We start from the raw sequence: 19232 nt of genomic DNA on the forward strand, positions 1-19232 counted from the left end.
AAAAAAATGGCACTCTGATTAAACTGCATTGTACAGCCTGCCAGATACCTTGGACCAACTTAGTTTTTACTGGTCGTCCCACCCAGCTTCTTCCTTCACCAGCATACAAGTTATTTTCCTTCCCTGCCAGCCAGACAGGCAGATGGAAAGGAGGCTTGGCGTTCCTGGTCAGTAGTTCAGATTCTTTGATGTGAAAAGGGGCAGCACAGTCATTTAAACTTGATCCAACCTCTTTGCATCTTACAAAGTTAAACAGCTAAAAGAAGTAAAATAAGAAGGCAATGCTTGTGGAATGTACAGTGCATACTGGCGGCGCGCACCTCACTACGATTCACCTGCTTGCTTCTCCTGTTCAATCATTTCTTTTGAAGGCAGTGGATTTTTCTCTTGTGTTTCTGTCTTCTTCAATTTCGGCTTATCGAATTTCTCAATCTCAGCCATATCAGGTTTGTCAGACATGGTTGCAGAGGAAGTGGAGTGAGGTGCACGTGCAAGTGAAGTCCGGCCCGCTCAGTGGCCGCCGCCGAATGCCTGAAGTGAGGTTTTCTAAACAGCTTATAGTTGGGTCCTGTTTTTATAATCCGCTCTGATCATCTCTTTTAATTGGCATATTTAGACCATTTACATTTAATGTAATTATTAATACGTTAGAGCTTAAGTGTGTCATTTTCATTTTAATTCTGTTCGATTTTTTTCTTTTTCTATTTTCCTGCCTTCCTTTGGGTTATGTGAACATCTTTTTACAATTCCATTTTGGTATATCTCTAGTGTTTTTGAGTGCTTCTCTTTACATAGCTTTTTCAGTGGTTGCTCTAGGTATTACATTATATACACGTAACATCACAGTCTACTGGTGGTGTCATTTTACCAAGTGTAGAAAACTTCCCTCCCTTTAAGTCCCTTTACCCTCCTCCCGCTTATCATGTAATTGTCTTAACTATTTCCTCTACATACATTTATAGAACCACATCAGACAGTGTTAAAATTTTTGCTTCAGCTATTGAATTTGGAAAATTAGAGAGAAGGAAAATGTATCATATTTATCCATTTTTAAAATTTGTTCCATTGGTCTTTCCTCTTTCCTGATGTTCCAAGATTCCTTCTTTTATTATTTCTTTTCTTTAGAGGATTTCCTTTAGCAATACATTTAGTGTAAGTCTGGTGGCAACAAATTCTATTAGTTTTCCTTCATCTGAAAATGTCTTGATTTCCCTTTCATTCCTGAAGGATATTTTCAGTATAGGATTCTGGGTTAACAGTTCTTTAAGCGCTTGAAAACTGTAATGCCACTTCGTTCTGGCTCCATGATTTCTGACGAGATATCTACTCTCATTCAAATTGTTTTCTTCTATGGGGTACCTGGTTGGCTCAGTTGGAAGAGCGTGCGACTCTTGATCTCAGGATCATGAGTTCGAGCCCATGTTGGGTGTGGAGATTACTAAAAATAAACTTCAAATTGTTTTCTTCCTATAGATCATTCTAACATCTCTGCCATCTTGGTGTGGGGCACTGTCTTTCCTCATTCAGGTTGTAATTTTCCTGGTTCTTGTTATGATGAGTGGTTGTCAGTAAAAACCCCACACATCTTTTTATTTAAATTCACTTAGCCACCATATAAAAACCCATATATTTTGAATATTATATTACGAGACTCTAGATCTTATTTAATTAAATCTTCCATTTTATAGCTGGCTCCCCTTCTACCACGCTGGCAGGAGAAGGGAGGTACCACCTCATCACTGCCAGGTGGGGGGTAGATGGGTAGGTTCCCCACTTGGCCTTTGTTGTCCCCTGAAGGAAGATACTTATAGGTGGGAGCAGGAGTTCCACCCCCCCCCCCCCAGGCTTCCACTGACCCCACCCTGGCTAGGAGGGGCCGCTCTTCAGGGAGCTCCACTGAAACCATGGCAAAGGCGGAGGCAGGGGGAGAGTTCTTTGGCAGGAGTTAAGCAGTTATCATTGAAACTTTTCTATCTTGCTAGGCTCCCCCTTTCTGGGTTCTCTGGCTACTGGGAGCAGGCTTTTGTTAAGAACTCACCACGATGTCATTCCTTGTGTCCTGAGGTCCCTAGGGGGCCTGCCTTCTCTCTACCTTCTCAGCCTTCTTATGTTTGTATTAAAAATAATGTCCATGGCTTTTAGTCGTTCTTAGCAGGAGAACAGGGAAAAATACTTCTCCTCCACCCTTCCATAAGTGGAAGTTACTTGGAGCGTTTTAAAATACATTTCAGATGCCAAAGTGGAACAAAAGTTAAACAAAGCCAGAGTGCCTGGGGGCAAATATTTTGACATCTTAGATGACACTGAAGGTAGTGGGGTGACATGGTGAAAGAGCATGAGCATGGGGCTGGAATGGCCTCAAAGGGAATACTAATTCGACCTTAGGCAAGCTGCTTTGGCTGTCAGAGGCTCAGTTTTCCTTCAGGAAAATAAAAAGCAAGTTCCTTCTTATGCAGGGGTGTCATGAAGAGTAAGTGAGATAAAGTAGGTCAAGTGCCTGGCATTGAGAATACATGCCATAAATAATTTCTTTACTTTTCTCCAACAGTTCCAACCTCATATCCTAATATCTCCTAAGTGAGTCGTCAGCTGTGGTTCAAACTGTTTGTAATTTTCCTGCAGCTGCCGCCAAGCTCCATGATGTTGGACCAAGACCCTTTCCCAAGCTGGGACTCAGTTTCCCCAACTTTATTTATTTTTTTAAATTTATTTATTTGACACAGAGAGAGACCGCGGGAGAGGGGACACAAGCAGGGAGAGTGGGAAAGGGAGAAACAGGCTTCCCGCCGAGCAGGGAGCCCAATGCGGGGCTCGATCCCAGGACTCTGGGATCATGACCCGAGCCGAAGGCAGATGCCTAATGACTGAGCCACCTGGGCACCCCCAATTTCCCCAAGTTTAAAAAGAGAGGATTCGTCTAGATCCCCTGTTACCCCATGGATGAATCACAGCAGTTTCTGGGACCTTGTTCAAAATGCAGCATCCCAGGCCCCACACCAGACCTCCTGGATGAGAACCTGCATTTGAACAAGACCCCCATCCATGTTTGGCACATTGAAGTTTAAGAAGCAGGGCTCTGGGTGACCTCCAAGGCTGCTCCCAGCTCTGACCTTATCTGTATTAGGCTCTCCCACCTCCACACCCCTGCTGGAAATGCTCTGACCTTTCCATCTGGCCACGGAGTGCTGACCATCATTGAAGGCGTAGCACCATCCCTCCCCACGCCTAAAGCTTTCTCTGACCACCCCAAACCTGAAGTCATCCTCAACACGCTTTAAACAGCCACTCTCTGGACCATTCCTTGGATGATTAATTACGTGCTTTGTGATAGTTTGCCTGTTCTTTTCTTCAGCCACTGTGTAAACCTTGTATCATATCTTCTTCTGAAACTTTCTACATCTTCTAGGATCCTGAGGTTGCAGACAGCTCCTGGAAAGCTCTCGGGGGACAGAGACCATGACTTACCACGTGCCTTTAGTGCTCACTAGCTGGTTCCCCACACACAAGAGATACTCAAACACATGATCATTTACACTGTGAGCATGTTCTAAGCACGCCTTTCAAGACCCTACTTACGAGAAAATGTTATGATCAATATTTCAAAAGAGCATAAGTAAATCCATATTTTCTGTTCCCAGAGATAGTAAAAAGGAAACTGCTTTTTCTTTTGCATGATGATACCCAGTGCTGGAGAGATGGTGCTGAAACACAGGTCTTTCACAAAACACAATGGCAACATGCAGTATGAAACAAACAGAGGTTTCCAGAAGGCCCACTCCTGGGACTTTACACTTCACCTTAAGCAAAAGGAAGGGTTTATTTGTATGAAGAGTCATGATATATAACTGCGAAACGTGGACATAATCTAAACGCCAAACAATTAACTAGGGCACATCCATTTGATGGATGACCATGGAGCCATTTGAAATAATTAAGATGGCTGTATTCAAACATAGAAAAAATGCGTATTCAATATTAGGTAAGAAAATAAAAACACAAAATAACATACGCTCCTGACTATAACTAATATACATAAACAAGAACTTTTTGAAAAGGAACAAAAAACTAGAAATCACTCTTAAAATGGTAAAATTGGATTTCATTTCCCGTACTCATTTTTCCCCCAATTTTTCATTTTGCCAACTTTTCATTGGATTACAAAGAAAACTTTTAAGTGACACTAAAAGTAGATTTGGAGATCACCCTGGGACGATGCACTTAGGAAGAGATCTAAGCCCATTTTCTTAGTGGGTTCCCCCATAATGCTGTTACGTGGGACCTGACAGTTATATGACATTTGAATTAATAACTGAGGTCTTGGCGCCAAGAAGTTCTCGGCAGCAAAGGAGGCCCCAAGGCTGGAAAGCACCATCTTGAACGAGAAGACATTCATTTATAATCTGTAGCTGCAAGCTGTCATTCATTCATCCCCAACCCCCACTAAAATAAGTCTTTATTTGCAGATTGCCAGTGGGATGGAGGGCATTAAAGAGTGTGTTTAGCCCACATACCAACCCTATCTTTAGCACTTTGCTCATAGGGAGCCCCAGTTCACCTCCCTCCTGTGGTTGTAGGAGCAGTGAGGGGGGCCCAGTCACCCTCACTGGTGACCCATGGGTCCCCTGATCTGCAGTGACCCCTGCCTTCCATGACCCTTGACCAGTTCCTGAGCCTCCTCCATCTACCAAATGGGGATACTGCTACTTTCCTCAGAGGGAGAAATTAAATCCCATGGTCATGTTGAACATTCCTCAAACATGGCAATGATTCATACATGTTCTCATCTCAGATCTCAGTTATATCCTACCAGTGTTTTAAGGTAAAAATTACAGGGGTGCCTGGGTGGCTTAGTCGTTAAGCGTCTGCCTTTGGCTCAGGTCATGATCCCAGGGTCCTGGGATCGAGCCCCGCATCAGGCTCCCTGCTCCGTGGGAAGCCTGCTTCTCCCTCTCCCACTCCCCCTGCTTGTGTTCCCTCTCTCTCTCTGTCTCTCTCTGTCAAATAAATAAAATCTTTAAAAAAATTTACAGGGGCGCCTGGGTGGCTCAGTTGGTTAAGCGACTGCCTTCAGCTCAGGTCATGATCCTGGAGTCCCAGGATCGAGTCCCACATCAGGCTCCCTGCTCAGCAGGGAGTCTGCTTCTCCCTCTGACCCTCTTCCCTCTCGTGCTCTCTGTCTCTCATTCTCTCTTTCTCAAATAAATAAAATAAAATAAATTTACAAAAATTTTAATCGATACCACTCATTGCTAGAATGAGAATGGACACTCTTGTACATTCCTAGTGGGAGTCTCTATTGATACAACCTTTGGAGAAGGCAATTTGGAAATACAATGTGTAACTGAAGCTTTACAAATGTGCATATAGCAGGTGGGGGGGGGGGCGCCTGGCTGGCTCAGTTCGTTGAGTGTCAGACTCTTGATCTCAGCTCAGGTCAGGATCTCAAGATCGTGAGTTCAAGTCCCGTGTTGGGCTCCACACTGGGCATGGAGCCTACTTAAAAATAAATGTGCATACCATTTGACCCAGCAAATCCACTTCTGGGAATCTGTCAAAAGAAAATTAAGTAGAAGAGAAAATGTGTGTGTGCAGGGCTGCTCAACGCTTATAAATAACATAAGCAGAAAACTGGAAACAGCCTAAGTGTCCAACAGTAGGAGACTGTTTAAATTTTGGCACACACACACCTGCAGTGGACTCTTACGTAGTTAATCATGTGAAGGAATGGTCGTGGACGACTGAGCTATTTTAAGCCGGAATATTTACCATGTGATTGTGTTTTGAGAGGAAAGAATCTGTCTGTATATCTAAAATGTAGAGATACATGGACCATATATATGATACCCAGTCTGAGAGAGTATCATTCATGGACCTTTCTTGACCGGGTACTTCCTGTGTATCCATGCTGTGGCAGGTGCCTGCAGTGAATTAACACAGCTCCTGCCCAGTGGGGAAGAGATAGCTATGTACACAGAGTGCCACGGAAAAGGGATCAATGGAAAGGTCCAGAAGATGAGCGGATGAAGGAGGAGGACACTGTGCTCCAGGAGCTCCAGCTGGGGAGGACCCGCGTGTCCCAGAGGGTGTGATGGGGGTGTGGGGCCCCCAGAGGGTGGTAGCATGCAAGAGAGCCCCAAGGGAGGATGCCTGCAGGGATGGCAGTAGCAAGAACAGTAAGAAGCCATGTGGGGACTCCCAGTGATGCCAGGTGCCGCACAAAACACCGGCTACGAACTCATTTAAACCTCACCAGGATCCTCGAGGTGTGTAGACACCCAACTGACCGCTAAAGAAAGTGAAGAAAGGAGCTTGAGAAACTTCTTCAAGGCCACCCAGCTGGAAAGGGAGAGAGCTGGGATTCAGTCTTTTTTTTTTTTTAGTGACTGGAAACCACACAAAGTAATTATTTTTGTGTTCTGTGAGTCAGAAGTCCAGTATGTGTCCCGTCGGACTAAAATCAAGGTGTGGCCCATTGTGTGCCTTTCTGGAGACTCTGGAGGAGAATCTGCCGCCTCCTCATTCAGGGTGTCAGCAGAATTCAGCGCCTGTTATCACACTGAGGTCCCCCTTTTCATGCTGGCGGTAAAATGAGAGCAGATCCCAGCCTCTAGAAGCCACTGCGCTCCTTGGCTTACGGCCCCCTCCCTCAATCTTCAAAGTCAGCAGTGGAGTCCTTCTCACGGCTTCTCTCTCTGACTTACCTTTTTACCTTTTCCAAACATCCTCCACTTTTTAAAAAATTATTTCTTTAATTGCGGTAACATATATGTGGCATAAAATTTACCATCTTTTTTTTTTTTTTTTAAGAGAGAGAGAAGGCACCTGGGTGGCTTAGTCGGTTAAGCGTCTGCCTTCGGCTCTGGTCATGATCCCAGGGTCCTGGGATCAAGCCCCGCATCAGGCTCCCTGCTCAGCCGGAAGCCTGCTTCTCCCCTGCCTGCTGCTCCCCCTGCTTGTGCTCTCTCTCTCGCTCGCTCTCTTTCTGTGTGTCAAATAAATAAAAAATCTTAAAAAAAAAATAGTGCACAGATGTGTGTGAGCATGTGAGGGGAGGAGAGGGAGAGGGGCAAGAGAGAGAGGGAGAGAGAGAATCCAAAGCAGGCTCCATGCCCAGCGTGAAGGCTGACATGGGGCTCAATCTCACAACCCTGAGATCATGACCCAAGCCGAAACCAAGAGTCGGACGCTCAACCGACTGAGCCCCCCGGGTGTCCCAGAATGTCCTTCCTTTTTAAGGCTGACTCCATGCCCTTGTGTGGATAGACTGCATTTTGTTGATCCATTCATCCATTGATTGGACACTTGGGTTGCTTGCACATTTGGGCTACTGTGAGTAACACTGTGAAGAACACGGGTGTACAAATACTTCTTCCAGACCTTCCTTTTTTTCACCCTTTTGGATATGGACCCAGAAATGGAGTAGCTGGATCACATGGTAATTCATACCATGTTCCATAGTAGCTACACCATTTTACATTTGGAAGCCAGGCAATCTTAACCCATAGCCTGCACCCTTAATCCTGTGCTGTCTGACCCAGGGTGTTCTGGGTTCAAGGACCCAGGGATCAAGCCTCAGAGGCAGAATGAGCACCTGTGTTTGGAGAGCAGGGAGGAGGCCATCCTGGCTGGTGTGGAAGCCCCAGAGGTGCACTAGGCTGACATTTAGACTTGAGGTTGAAGAAACAGGAAGCCACTGAAGGCTCTGAGAAAAGGAGGGAGGGTGAAGACAGGGCTTCACTAGAAGGTTCTGGTGGTGGCATGTGGCCTGGATTGGATTGAGAGGGTCCAAAGCTGGCATGAAACACACCCCGAAGCTCATGGTTCCCTGCGAGGAGCCGGATTATTCCCTCTTTATGCATTCATTCGTTCATCCAACAACCCACTGATGCAAAATCCATCGCCACATCCTGGGGCTGCTGGGGCTGGGGCTACAGACAGGAACCGACCTGGGCCTCACAGCCCAGCAGGAAGACAGACACAGGAGCCCACTGCCCCCAGCAACATATGAAGAAGATGCTTTGGGAATTCAGGTGTGTGACCCGGCACAGACCATCAGTATTTGTAACTGACATGTAAGGAAGGAAAAACACCACAGCCCAGGGCACTGGTCACCTCGCAGTCAGAATCCCAGCTCCTCCCAGAGCACAGGTCACTCTCGCCCACAAGTGTATCACGCTGGCTGTAAATTCAAATTAAGACAGAATTTTCAGAGCTTGGCTTATATCTTCAGGAACAAAGCCGAGCCAAGGAACTGAGGCCCATTTGCGTTTTCTGCCGAGGTTTCCTAATTTTTAGAGTTATTCCCCCCTAGAGTCCAATGAAAATAAAATCACTCACTCTGAAGCAAAAACTGTTCCACCACGCAGAAGAAAGTTGCTGCCTGTTCTAATGGACACCCAGAGCCATGTGCTACCCAGCTTCTCGGAGGCGGCTGAGCTGCAGATGTGTTGTAGGGCTGGCCGGGCTCAGCTCCCAGCCAGCCCTCCTGGGGACATCTGCTACAGGGGACGTTTCCTCTAGAAGCCACACTGCCCTGGGCCTCTTCTGCTCCTCTCCGTGCCCCATCTGCAGCAGCGCCCCCCAACCCCAGCCTCCATGCCCACGCAGGCTCCTTCTGCTGTCTGCCCACCTTAGTGGGGACGGGACCAGGACCCAGCGAACACCTGCTGTGAGCTTGTCCTTGGGCAGAAGTCTGCCCAGCAGCCACACGGGTCCAGGACTGGTGTGGAGGTTTCTGGGGGGGGGGGAGGGGGTGTAACCAGCCTCAGCAGGGAAGGGGCGGCAAGGAAGGGGCATGCCAGACCCGCAAATCTCCTATGGCCCTCAACGCCTGGACGCCTTCCTCCTCTTGGCCATTCAGCTCCACCAGCCTCTGCTGGTTCTCAGCCTGCCTCTCCCTTCATCAAAGAACCAGAAGCAATGGGTGGGGGGCAGCTCTCAGCCTCCTGACACTCTCCTGTCCTTCCCCACCTCGTCCTGCCTCTTTGGGACCCCCATACCATACTCTGGTCTGGCTCCACTGCTCAGCTGGCAGGCACACTCACTGCTCCTTCCTCTTGAGCACCTCCCAGCACCCCGTGCCCCTTCCAGGTGCTGCCCACTCCGCCTAATCTCTTCCTTTCCTCCCCACCTCCCACCCGTTCCTCAGTCAGCTCCCCCAGAAACAACACGCACCAGGTTTTATATCCAAATCCAGTTTGAGCATTCGCTGTCACCTGCCCCTGGTAACCGGCTCACGCAGGGCCTCCATTCCATGGCTGGCCTTCCTCCCCACTCTGCTCCATCTGCTGCCTCCTCTGTGGGCCCCTTTTCAGCACCCTTCTGGTAACCAGGGTCCCCTTCCTCTTGTGGGTTCTTCAGGATCTCACTTCCTCCCCGGCTTCGGTCGCTGTCCATCCTGAGCCTCAGAACCAAATTCCCAGCCGCATCCTGGGCACCTCCACCATGAAGTCTCCCCCTGGCCGATCCCCACTCTACCCAACCTGCTCCCCTCATGCGTCCTCAGCAACCCCAGAGACCTCCCATGCCCTCCCTGCCCTCCCCTCCCATAGCTAATGAAACCCAAGCCCCAAGCAATGCCGCTCCTGAACACCTGTATTCAAGAATCATTTACTCCCTACTCCCCTCACCCCAGACTGCTGAGCAGGCTGCTAATGCACCCCAGCCCCTGCCTGAGGTCAGGCCCCTCAAATCCATCCTCATCCAACTCAAATGCCCACATGCTCAGTGCATGCCTGGGCCGAAAACTCCCCATTAACTTCCTGGCTCTTAGGATAAGTTCAGACTCCTGACCATGTTGTAGCAGGACGAAATGATCTAAATGTCCATGGACCCTCTTTCCAGGCTTGTGCTTGGCCTTCCTGCCCTTCTCCCGCTAACCCCTGGGCCCCCCTCCTCCCCACCACACTCACGGACAAACCCTACTTTTTAACCATCCTGAACCAACTCTCAGTTTCTGGAACGCTCACGTGCTCTCTCACTGTCCACGTGCTGTCTTCTCGGCCTGGGGAAGACTTTCATCTATCTTCCCAATTCCTACTTACCCTCAACTTAGGTGCCATGTCCCTTTGGCAGCGTCCCGACTCCTCCGGCCCGGATGGGGTGTCCCTCCCAACCACTCCCCCAGACTCTCCAGATACTCCATGAGGGCAGGGACTGTGCCCACCTGGCCCACCAGGTCTCCCTGCATATCACGCTTGTTCGGATGCTAAATAATCGCAGTTACATACAAGAATGCAGATGTGTGATGTGCCGTGTGCTGGCAGTAACTGGCACGGGGGGCCTCCCTGAATACAAAGCTAAACCGTCCCGGGCTGTGTGCATGGAAAGTGTCTGTTATCATGGACAGAGGAGCCTCTGGGCAGGGCTCCAGTGGGCGTGCACCCTCGTCAAAGCTCAGGACGGAAGGAGGCCGTGATGGGCTGTGGCTGGACCCTGGGCCAGGACTCAGCTGGGACCGAGACTCTAGTGGGTGGAGAACCTCAGCAACCGTACCCTGCCCCCAACTATCCATCCATCCCCACAGTCAAGAAGCAGCCGAAGCGTCCAGCACGCATGGCTAGATGTAGCCGCCATATATGCCTTAGCCCAGTATCATATCCCCAGTAGTTAGAATGGTCCCTGGCAAATGGGTGCTTAATAGAGAATTGTTGTAGGGGTGCATGAACGGATAAAAGCAATCCTGTGGCCCTGATGGGTGGGAGAGGAGTGCATAGTTCCAACAACCCAACATCAAAGACACAACAGGAAGGGTCAGAATGCTCCCCGAGGCCCGTCCAGACAAAGAGGACAAAGAGCCCCACCCGGCCACCACCAAGCAGCACGAATGAAGGACACCGCTGAGCGGTTCACCTCAACTAAAAGGAGAGTGTGTTCAATGCAGCACCCATGCTACTGACAAGGCCCCGACTCGCTCTCTCCTGATTCAGACTTTCAGCGAGGGCAGCCCCCATGCTGGGACAGCATGCTGCAGTCTGCACACCTTTTTCAGCTCCTTTATCATCTTCGCCCTCCCTCCCCCATCCCCCACAGTCACTGTGTAGATGAGGAAACTGGGAGTTCCGGGGCAGAATGGGTCAGAACAAAGCCCAGGCCTCACACTGGGTGGGTGGATGGATGGATGGATAGATGGATGGATAGATGGATGAGTGGATGATGGATGGATGCATGCATGCATGCATGGATAGAGGGATGGATGGACATATGGGTGAATGGATGGACAGATAGACGGATGGATGGACAGATGGATGAGTGGATGGATGCAGACATGGATTCATGGACAGCTGGATGGATGTCAGATGTTCAGATGGATCGCTGGATGTCAGATGGACAGATGGATGGTCAGAAGGAAGAGAGAGAGGGAAAGGGAGGGAATGAATGTGTGACCAACAAGGTTGGACAGTCCCCGACTTTGCTGCCAGAGCAGAAGGCTCAGTGGAGGTAGCTGGTCACTGGTTCCCCAATTGCAAAGCTGACAGATCTCTCATTACTCATAGGCCTCTTCCAAACTCCCCAACACCTCCCTAAGAGCAGGCACCCCTGACTCCTCCATACTCTCCCTCATCACTGAAGAGTTGATATCTGATATACTAAGGACAAAGGACAAAATCTGGGTCATTTTGGACCATAGCTCAAAGCCCTGTTGATGTACTTGGGAAGAAGGCATCTGTGACAGACACACCTCTAAATGTGACAAAGCAGCATGAACCAGTTTCTCTCCATGATTAAGGAGAACAGACAGAATGGGAACACGTGGATTTGGGAATTAAGTGGACCAGGATTCAAAGCCCAGCTCAGCCCCATACTCAGCTATGTGACCTTGAACAAGTCCCTTATGCTCTCTGAGATTCAGGGTTTCCATCTGCAAAAGGGGATGATGATACCTACTGCATACCATGTTTGTGAGGAGTAAATAAGATGATACTGTGTGCACGGGGCTAGCACGGACCCCAGTTTATGGCAGACAGTCAATAAACGTTAGGTCCATGTCATGCTATCTAACTGTCCAGGCAGTATTATGAAATGACTTGACAGGAATGAAGTGTTAAGATTCAATTTACTCCACCCAACTATTCAAGACCAAAATCTAAGAACAAGGAGGTTCAAATGTCCATCAATGGAACAGATGTACAAAGTGTGGGACGTACCTACAATGGAATATTATTGTCATGAAAAATGTTTCATACTCAAATGTGCTAAGTAAAAAAAAAAAAAAAAACTGGACACAAAAGGCCACATATTGTAAGATTTGGTTGATATGAAATACCTAGACTAGGCAAATTCATAGGGACCCAAAGTAGATTGGAGGTCACCAGGGGCTGGAGGGTGGGAGAAAAGGGTTACAAAGTTTCTATTTTGGCTGCAGAAAAAGTTTTGGGAGTGGAGTAGACATTGGAAACAGTTGCACAACGTTGTAAATATAATTGATGCCACTGAATCGTACACTTAAAAATTGGTTACGACAGAAAGTAGACTTTACCACAATAAAAGAATTTTTTTAAAAATGGGAGGTCTGAGCAAAGTAACAATTCTCCTAGTCAGCCTAAAAAGGGAGAGCACTACACGACTTTGTGTCGTATAAACATTAAAAACATTTAAAGTTAACTAGATGAAGGTGTCTTTTTGCCCTTTGAGACCTGCAATGTGTTTTCGGTTTATGAAATGAAATTTGGAAACATGACCTGGATGTTTTGCTTTCTGTAATTTGGGGGCAGGAGAGAGGAGAACGAGAAACACAAACCAGGCAAGTGACTTCTTCTGGAAGACAACCAACCATGGAACAGGCTTTTTCCCCCTCTCAAATTAAGCCCCATGGATTCAGCCCACATGAATTCCAGTCAGAACCTATTTTAATGGGGACAACAGTCTGGTCCCCTGGGACCGGGAAAGGCCTCTCCATCTGCCCCATGCAACCAGGAGGTGGTCTGCACACGGCACAGACCCTAACCCAAGCTGTTCAGTGAGGGACATCAGGGCCACCCACAGCCACCCTTAGCCCACGAGCTGTGTCCACACGTCTTTTGAGAGAGAATGCACCCAAGGGTAGGCGATGAGCTTATATGTGAGGGCAAGGGGGCAGTGCTGGAGGGCAGGATGGGGGCGGGGGCTGCCTGTCATCCTCAGGCAGTCTGCTGACATGTGCCAACACCACAAATCATCATCGAGGCAGGCACCAAGCACTCATCACGGGCACTGCCCAGGGATCAGAGGAAGCTTAGAGACACTGCTCATCACTTCTGCCAAAGGGCATCCTTTCTCTTATCTTGCAGCCCCCCGCCCCCCACTGTCTGGGAAGGAAGGTCCGTCTTGAACCCTTAGACACCGAGCATGGGTGTCACGGTATAGCTCTGGCACAGAGACAGTTCTAGTAAGGGGCTGTGCACCCCCCGCCCTATAGTCTCTGTCTCCAGCACAGCCTCCAATCCGGGCGCAGAAGTGAACTTGAAAAAACTCCATGATGTGGAGATGTTCCAAGTGATCCATGTGGCCCCAGAGCTCAAGATGTGTCACTGGAAGGGGCCGGGCAAGAGCAGCTCCAAAGCCCTGTTCCTGCTTAACCACGGACAGAAATGTGCATCCTCTGTGTCCATGGAAGCGCTCGGGTGGGTGCTTTGTATCATTTTCTTTCATTCACTGCCATGCTTTATCGGCGCGTGTGATTATTTCCATCACCAAACCGGCAGCGCGTGTGAAATCCGAACCGACGTACCCAGAAAAAAAAACTAAATGAGATCTTGAACGACGAACAACGGGCAGGAAACTCTTCTCAATGTGGTCAACACACATTCCAGATCCTGACGTCCCTGAGACGGGGCCACAACACGACACGGGGCTCTTTCTGAGGGGGGGACAAGTTCTGGTACAGGGACCGTGAACACGGCTTTCGCTGAACTGTCTTAGTGACGTCCTGAGAACCTCGAGGTCCTGGCTAGGGCAGCTCATTTAAGACCTCTAAGAAGGACCTCTAAAATGCAAACACCCACGGGAATGAGCATCAGTAGGGCACTCTATCAGCCAGGATTTTTTATCTCCCAAGGTCAGAACCGGGTCGCATTAACTTAAAAGGCAAAGAGAATGCACTGCCTCCCTTGACTGACAAATCCAGGCAGATTCGAGTACCGCTAGATCCAGGTGCTCCGATGACATCACCATCACCATCAGGACTCTCCTTCCCCACCTCTCAGCTCTGGTTTCTCTGTGTCAGATTCATTCGCAGCAGAAGGGAGGAGGGCCAGCCATACTATGGGCCCCAGCTGCTCTGGGATTACATTATACCAGCTTTGTAGCCTTAGTGGAAAGAGACCCTCTCTATTTTAAAAGTCCCAAGAAGGTGCGCCTGGGTGGCTCAATGGGTTAAGCGTCTGCCTTCGGCTCAGGTCATGATCCCAGAGTCGTGGGATTGAGTCCCGCAGGCACCCTGCTCAGCGGGGAGCCTGTTTCTCCCTCTGCCTCTGCCCCCCCCCATGCTTGTGCTCTCTCCCTCTCTCTCTCAAATAAATAAATATTAAAAAAAAAAAAGTCCCAAGAAAAGCCTGGAATCTGCCTCTTTGGGGGCAGACCGGGTCTTGTGCTTATCACTAGATTCTAGAGGGGTCAGCCCACCCTAAGCCATAGCCTTGGAACAGGGAAAAGGGGTGCTGCCACCAAAGGACGGGGGACAGACGCAGTGTTGTCCAGCACAGGCAGACATTCTGCTCATGGCCGGGCCCTGACCTGACCAGCTCCTGGCCCTTGCCAGCCTCCTCTTCTCTGCCAGATGGGGCCAGCTGACCACCCCCTGCTGATTCTTCCGCAGCTCTGGCCCAGCTTCTAGACCCGCCCGGCCTAAGGCAGGCAGGCCATGGCTGGCTCTTGCCCCGATGTCTATGCTGAGGGCTCTCCAACACCATAAAACAGGATTTTCTTTTTTCATAGAGTTCCCTGTCTAGAGTCCTACACGCCAAGTAGGACTGATTCACTCTGACTGATTCACTCAGTGACTGATTGACTCACTGACTGATTCACTCACTCATTTACATCCCAGCTGTTCGTGAGCCCCATTCTCAGCTTCCATACGTGCTCCTGTTCAATCCACATAGTTCTTTAAGGTAAGTGCTCCTCTCCCTGTTGCAAAGACAAAGAGATTCAGGCACCAAGAGGTTGAATGACGTGGCTAAGCTCACACGGCGAGTGAGGACAGGCTACAACAGTGGTGCAAACCCCAAGACCCTGAGGCTTTGCCTAATAAAACCCATGCAAAGGGGAAAAAGATGATGGGTCCAGAACTCACAAGAAAAGCTTCGCTGATATAGAAGAAGATCCCACAGTACACGTGGGGCAAAAGCCCAAATGCGTGAAAAGCTGAAGATGGTAACAGCCTGAGGTAACAGACAGACACAGCCTGGACAGGCTGAAAGAAGCTGAGGGTCCAGGGAGTTCTGGGGAGGAAGAATGCAGAGAGGGCTGGAGTAATCAGAGGTGGCTTCCTGGAGGAGGTGAGTGTGGGAGGACCTTGAAAGTGGAAAGCCCCTGTGGGATGCTTCTGGGCCTGCGTGGCTGTTAGGATGTGGGCCTGGAGCAGGCAGGGGCTGTCACCACTGCTCCCAGGGGAAGACCCCACCTCCGAATGAAGCCGACATAAGTACACAGAGCCGGGAGGATGCCAAGGAGTGCTGGTGGAGGCGTGGAGCCGCTGGGGGGCAGTGAGGGGCCAGCGGGTGAGCGCGCCATGGGGTCCTGCCATGCCTGAGCTTGGGGGCCGGGGATACGGAGGCGGAGCAGGCTGGCCTCAAAGGGCTGGAACCCCAAAATGGGGGTTCAGACTCAGAGCTGCTGTTCCCTCAGCCATGTGGCTCTGCTGCCCAGATGTCAGGGTCGAAAAATGGCAGTTTGGGGGGGGGTTCAGGAATGATTCCATCATGCTGCTCCTTGGCCTCCAATTTATTACACTGAACAATGTGTGAAACTGTTCCTATCTCTACTTATCCTCCAGCTGCTGCCGTCGAGAAAGATGGCCTCGTTTGCTGAGTCCGCGGGGCGCCGTGGTAGGGCAGAGACTGCTCAGCCATTCAGAGCCAGGCAGGGGAGAGGGGGGCTAGGCCCAGAAGCTAAGCCCCCACCCAGAGGGCATGTGGTGTAGGAAGGGGTCAAAAAGCTGAACTGGAAAAGGTGGGGTGACATTCCCCAGAGGGGCACCCCAAAGGGGTATGGACAGGCAGGGCCTGGGGATGGGGGATGGCAGGCGAGCTATGCAGGGAGCGGGTGCTCGGCAGCAAAGGCCAGTGGCTCTGGGGCTGGTCTGAGTCCAATCTCATTCAGCCCGAGGTCGGTGAAGGAGCAGGGCAGCATCCATTGCGAGGAGAAAGCTATCTTAATGTTTTCAGGAACACCAATCCCTCACAGCCTCCTGACGGCCAATACCAAGAGCCCTGGCCTTTCCCACTTTTCCATCTGTCTGTCTGGAGAGAAGCAGCTAACCCCCTCGCCTCCCATGCCTGGTCATCTGCCAGCAGTGACAGGCCCCTGGGGCACACACCTCAGCCCCGTGGGAATGGCTCCTACTCGGGGTCTATTTCCAGGAGGCAGCTGGCCTGGATGGTTGCTGGGTCACAAGCTCGCTCCAGGCACATCCCTGGGTACACACTGTCCTCGTTAGTGTGCCCAGCTGGGGTGGAGGTGCCTGCCCCACCGAGAGCTGGGACAACTGTGTCAGCCTCTGAGGTCTCCCCTGGGACCTGGCTACAAGCTGCTGCTCAGGGCTCCCGCTCGGCCCCCCTCCCCGAGGTGGTGTGGATACAGAGGGCTCCCCACACCTCTTCGCTACAAATGGCTAAAGGTGGCTCGGCCCAGCCAAATGCAACCTCTCCTTCCTCGGATAAACAGTCTGAAATGGCAGGTGACAAAATGAACCGTTTCCGGCACTTCTTGGACATTAAATAGCTATGCACACCTGTGTGTGTGCACGCACATACCAAGGACTTAAGTATAAATGGATCAGAAACACCTAGACACTTTTCTTAAAATACAAGTGAATTTAGGGGCGCCTGGGTGGCTCAGGTGGTTAAGCATCTGCCTTCGGCTCAGGTCATGATTCCGGGGTCCTGGGATCGAGCCCTGCATCGGGCTCCCTGCTCAGCGGGGAGTCTGCTTCTCCCTCTCCCTCAGCCCCTCCCTCCCCCGCTCATGCTCTCTCTCTCAAAGAAATAAATCAAATCTTAAAAAAAAAAAAAACAATACAAGTAAATTCTAAATTCAAGCGGAAAAGCTGAACCCACGTGTGGAGTCTAGGCAAACACCCAGCTTTCAGCTAAGACATCTGGCTCTCTCTAAGTGCAAAGCAGATCCTGTCTGGCATCCACATCCAATGGTCACTCACCCCAAGTGCACTAATTTGCAGCTCTGGGCCTTCTTCTATCTCCTGTTCTAGCCCTCGGCTCGCTTGCCTCCTAAGACCCTTGTCCCTTACTAGCAACAAGTCCTGGCTTAAATATTAGCCCTTTAACGAATTCTTTCTCGACTCAGCCCATTCACCATTATTCACTCAGCCCTCATTGATTTAACCTACTCCCCGTGGAGGATTATCTGTTGAGTCTGACTACTGAGTCTCTACTCCTTCCCTGACCATCCCCACCCCCTGCCTTTCTGACAATAATAGCATCATTTCTCCCCCTTCCCTACCCCACCCCAGTTCACGGGTTGGGTGGGACCAAACCCCACCCCCTGCTCCAGCTACAAGAATGGGCACACATCTCTGGCCTGGTGTTCTCCCCCACCCCTCCGCAACTAAACACAGTGATTGGTTCCAAGACCAACAAGCGGCTTGCATTCATTAAATGAGGGTCACTCCTAAGACGTTTGCGAAAATTAATGCAAAAGAGGTGCTCTCAGTCCACCTGAGCCCGGAGTTGGTGGCAGCCCATCTTGCCACCACTTAGAGAGGGCATATTAGTCATCTTCGGCCGCGTGACAACACGACCCAAAACATAATGTCCTAAAACATCAATGAATTGCTTCTCATGATTCTGGAGATTGACTGGGCTGCGAGGGGCAGTTTTGTTCCACATGGTGACAGGAGAGGTCATTCGCGGGGCTGCGATTCAGTGGAGAGCTTGTTCAAGTGGCTGGGATGTCTGTGACAGCCTCCCCTCCACGGTCTCTCTCCATGTGGCCTTCTGGGCTTCGGTCATCTAACCTTGAGCTGCTTCCTAGCTGGGTGGCTGGGTTCTATGAAGGGAGTTCCACCAGCACAAGCCCCAGCATACAAGTGGCTTGTCCTACTGTACACGGACCACACTTGCTAATGTCCAATTGCCCAAAGCAATCTGCACAGCCAAGCTCAGAATCAATGTGGGAGGGAGCTATGCACGGCATGAATATCAGTTTCTGTCACTGACCAAGACAGTGGCCAGCACTGTCTCTATGCCAAGACCAGTGTAGACGCTGACACAGGCTGAAATCAGACGTGGCTGACTCGGCTAGGTGGTAGTATTCCTGGTTGTCTGCCTCCCCAAGAGAACTACAAATTCCCAATGGATGGGGCCAGACCTTGGGCCTGATTTTTAACTTATTATGCCCAGCACAGTGCTAGGCACATAAGGAACGGTCCGTAAAAGCTCATTGATGAACTTACCTTAGAACCCATTGACCACATTGTGGGGAAGTCAAGTGGCCACACGGAAATCCAGATGCAGCTCCAGCTGAGGTCCCAGGGAACGCCCCCATCCCCTGCCAGACAGAGTGTGAGCCTTCAAATGATCCCAGCCTCCCAGCTGAGACCACCTGTCCTCACCAAGCCCTCCCCATATTGCGGATTCATAAGCAAAATAAACATCTTAAGCGACAAAATTTGGGGGGTAGTTTGTAACCCAGCAATAGATGTGGAACCTGGAACCAGAAGGAAGGGAATTTTGAGATAATATAGTGCAATCTGGCCATTTGACAGATGGGGAAAAGTCCAGAAGATGGAAGCGATTTGCCCCATGGTGGCCCAGGGAAGGACGTGAACTCCTATGTCTTGATTGTAAGTCTAACACTCTTTGTATCGCCTACCTGGGGCTGATGCAACACTCGTTCCGACCCCATTCTCCCTGACCTCTCAGTGAAGATAAAAGTCTGCAGCAAAGGATGGAGGGATGAAAAGAAAAGGAGCCAGGTTCCGGAAACATCCTTGAGCAGCCACACCAGCCCTGGGCTGCCCACCTCCGGAATTAGCAAGCAAGGAAAGTAAATCCCTGTGAGTTTAAGTTAGGGTTTCT

At 50.0% G+C, this 19232-nt stretch overlaps 2 protein-coding genes across 2 annotated transcripts in view; both read right to left on the reverse strand.

The window, feature by feature from the left end:
* COL23A1 (collagen type XXIII alpha 1 chain) overlaps positions 1-19232 on the reverse strand; it is a 298820-nt gene that overhangs the window by 240534 nt on the left and 39054 nt on the right. The gene's annotated exons all lie outside the window — the stretch shown is intronic.
* LOC116645301 (thymosin beta-4-like) lies at positions 217-2710 on the reverse strand. The gene has a single exon (XM_032425409.1). The coding sequence runs from the start codon at positions 457-459 to the stop codon at positions 325-327; it is 135 nt and encodes a 44-aa protein (XP_032281300.1). The 5' UTR covers positions 460-2710; the 3' UTR covers positions 217-324.

Source organism: Phoca vitulina, unplaced genomic scaffold (assembly GCF_004348235.1).
Source record: "Phoca vitulina isolate PV1807 unplaced genomic scaffold, GSC_HSeal_1.0 scaffold32, whole genome shotgun sequence".
Lineage (NCBI taxonomy): Eukaryota > Metazoa > Chordata > Mammalia > Carnivora > Phocidae > Phoca > Phoca vitulina.

What these genes read in the sequence shown, in the direction of transcription:
- LOC116645301 (XM_032425409.1), bottom strand. Translation starts at nt 459, where the DNA reads ATGTCTGACAAACCTGATATGGCTGAGATTGAGAAATTCGATAAGCCG.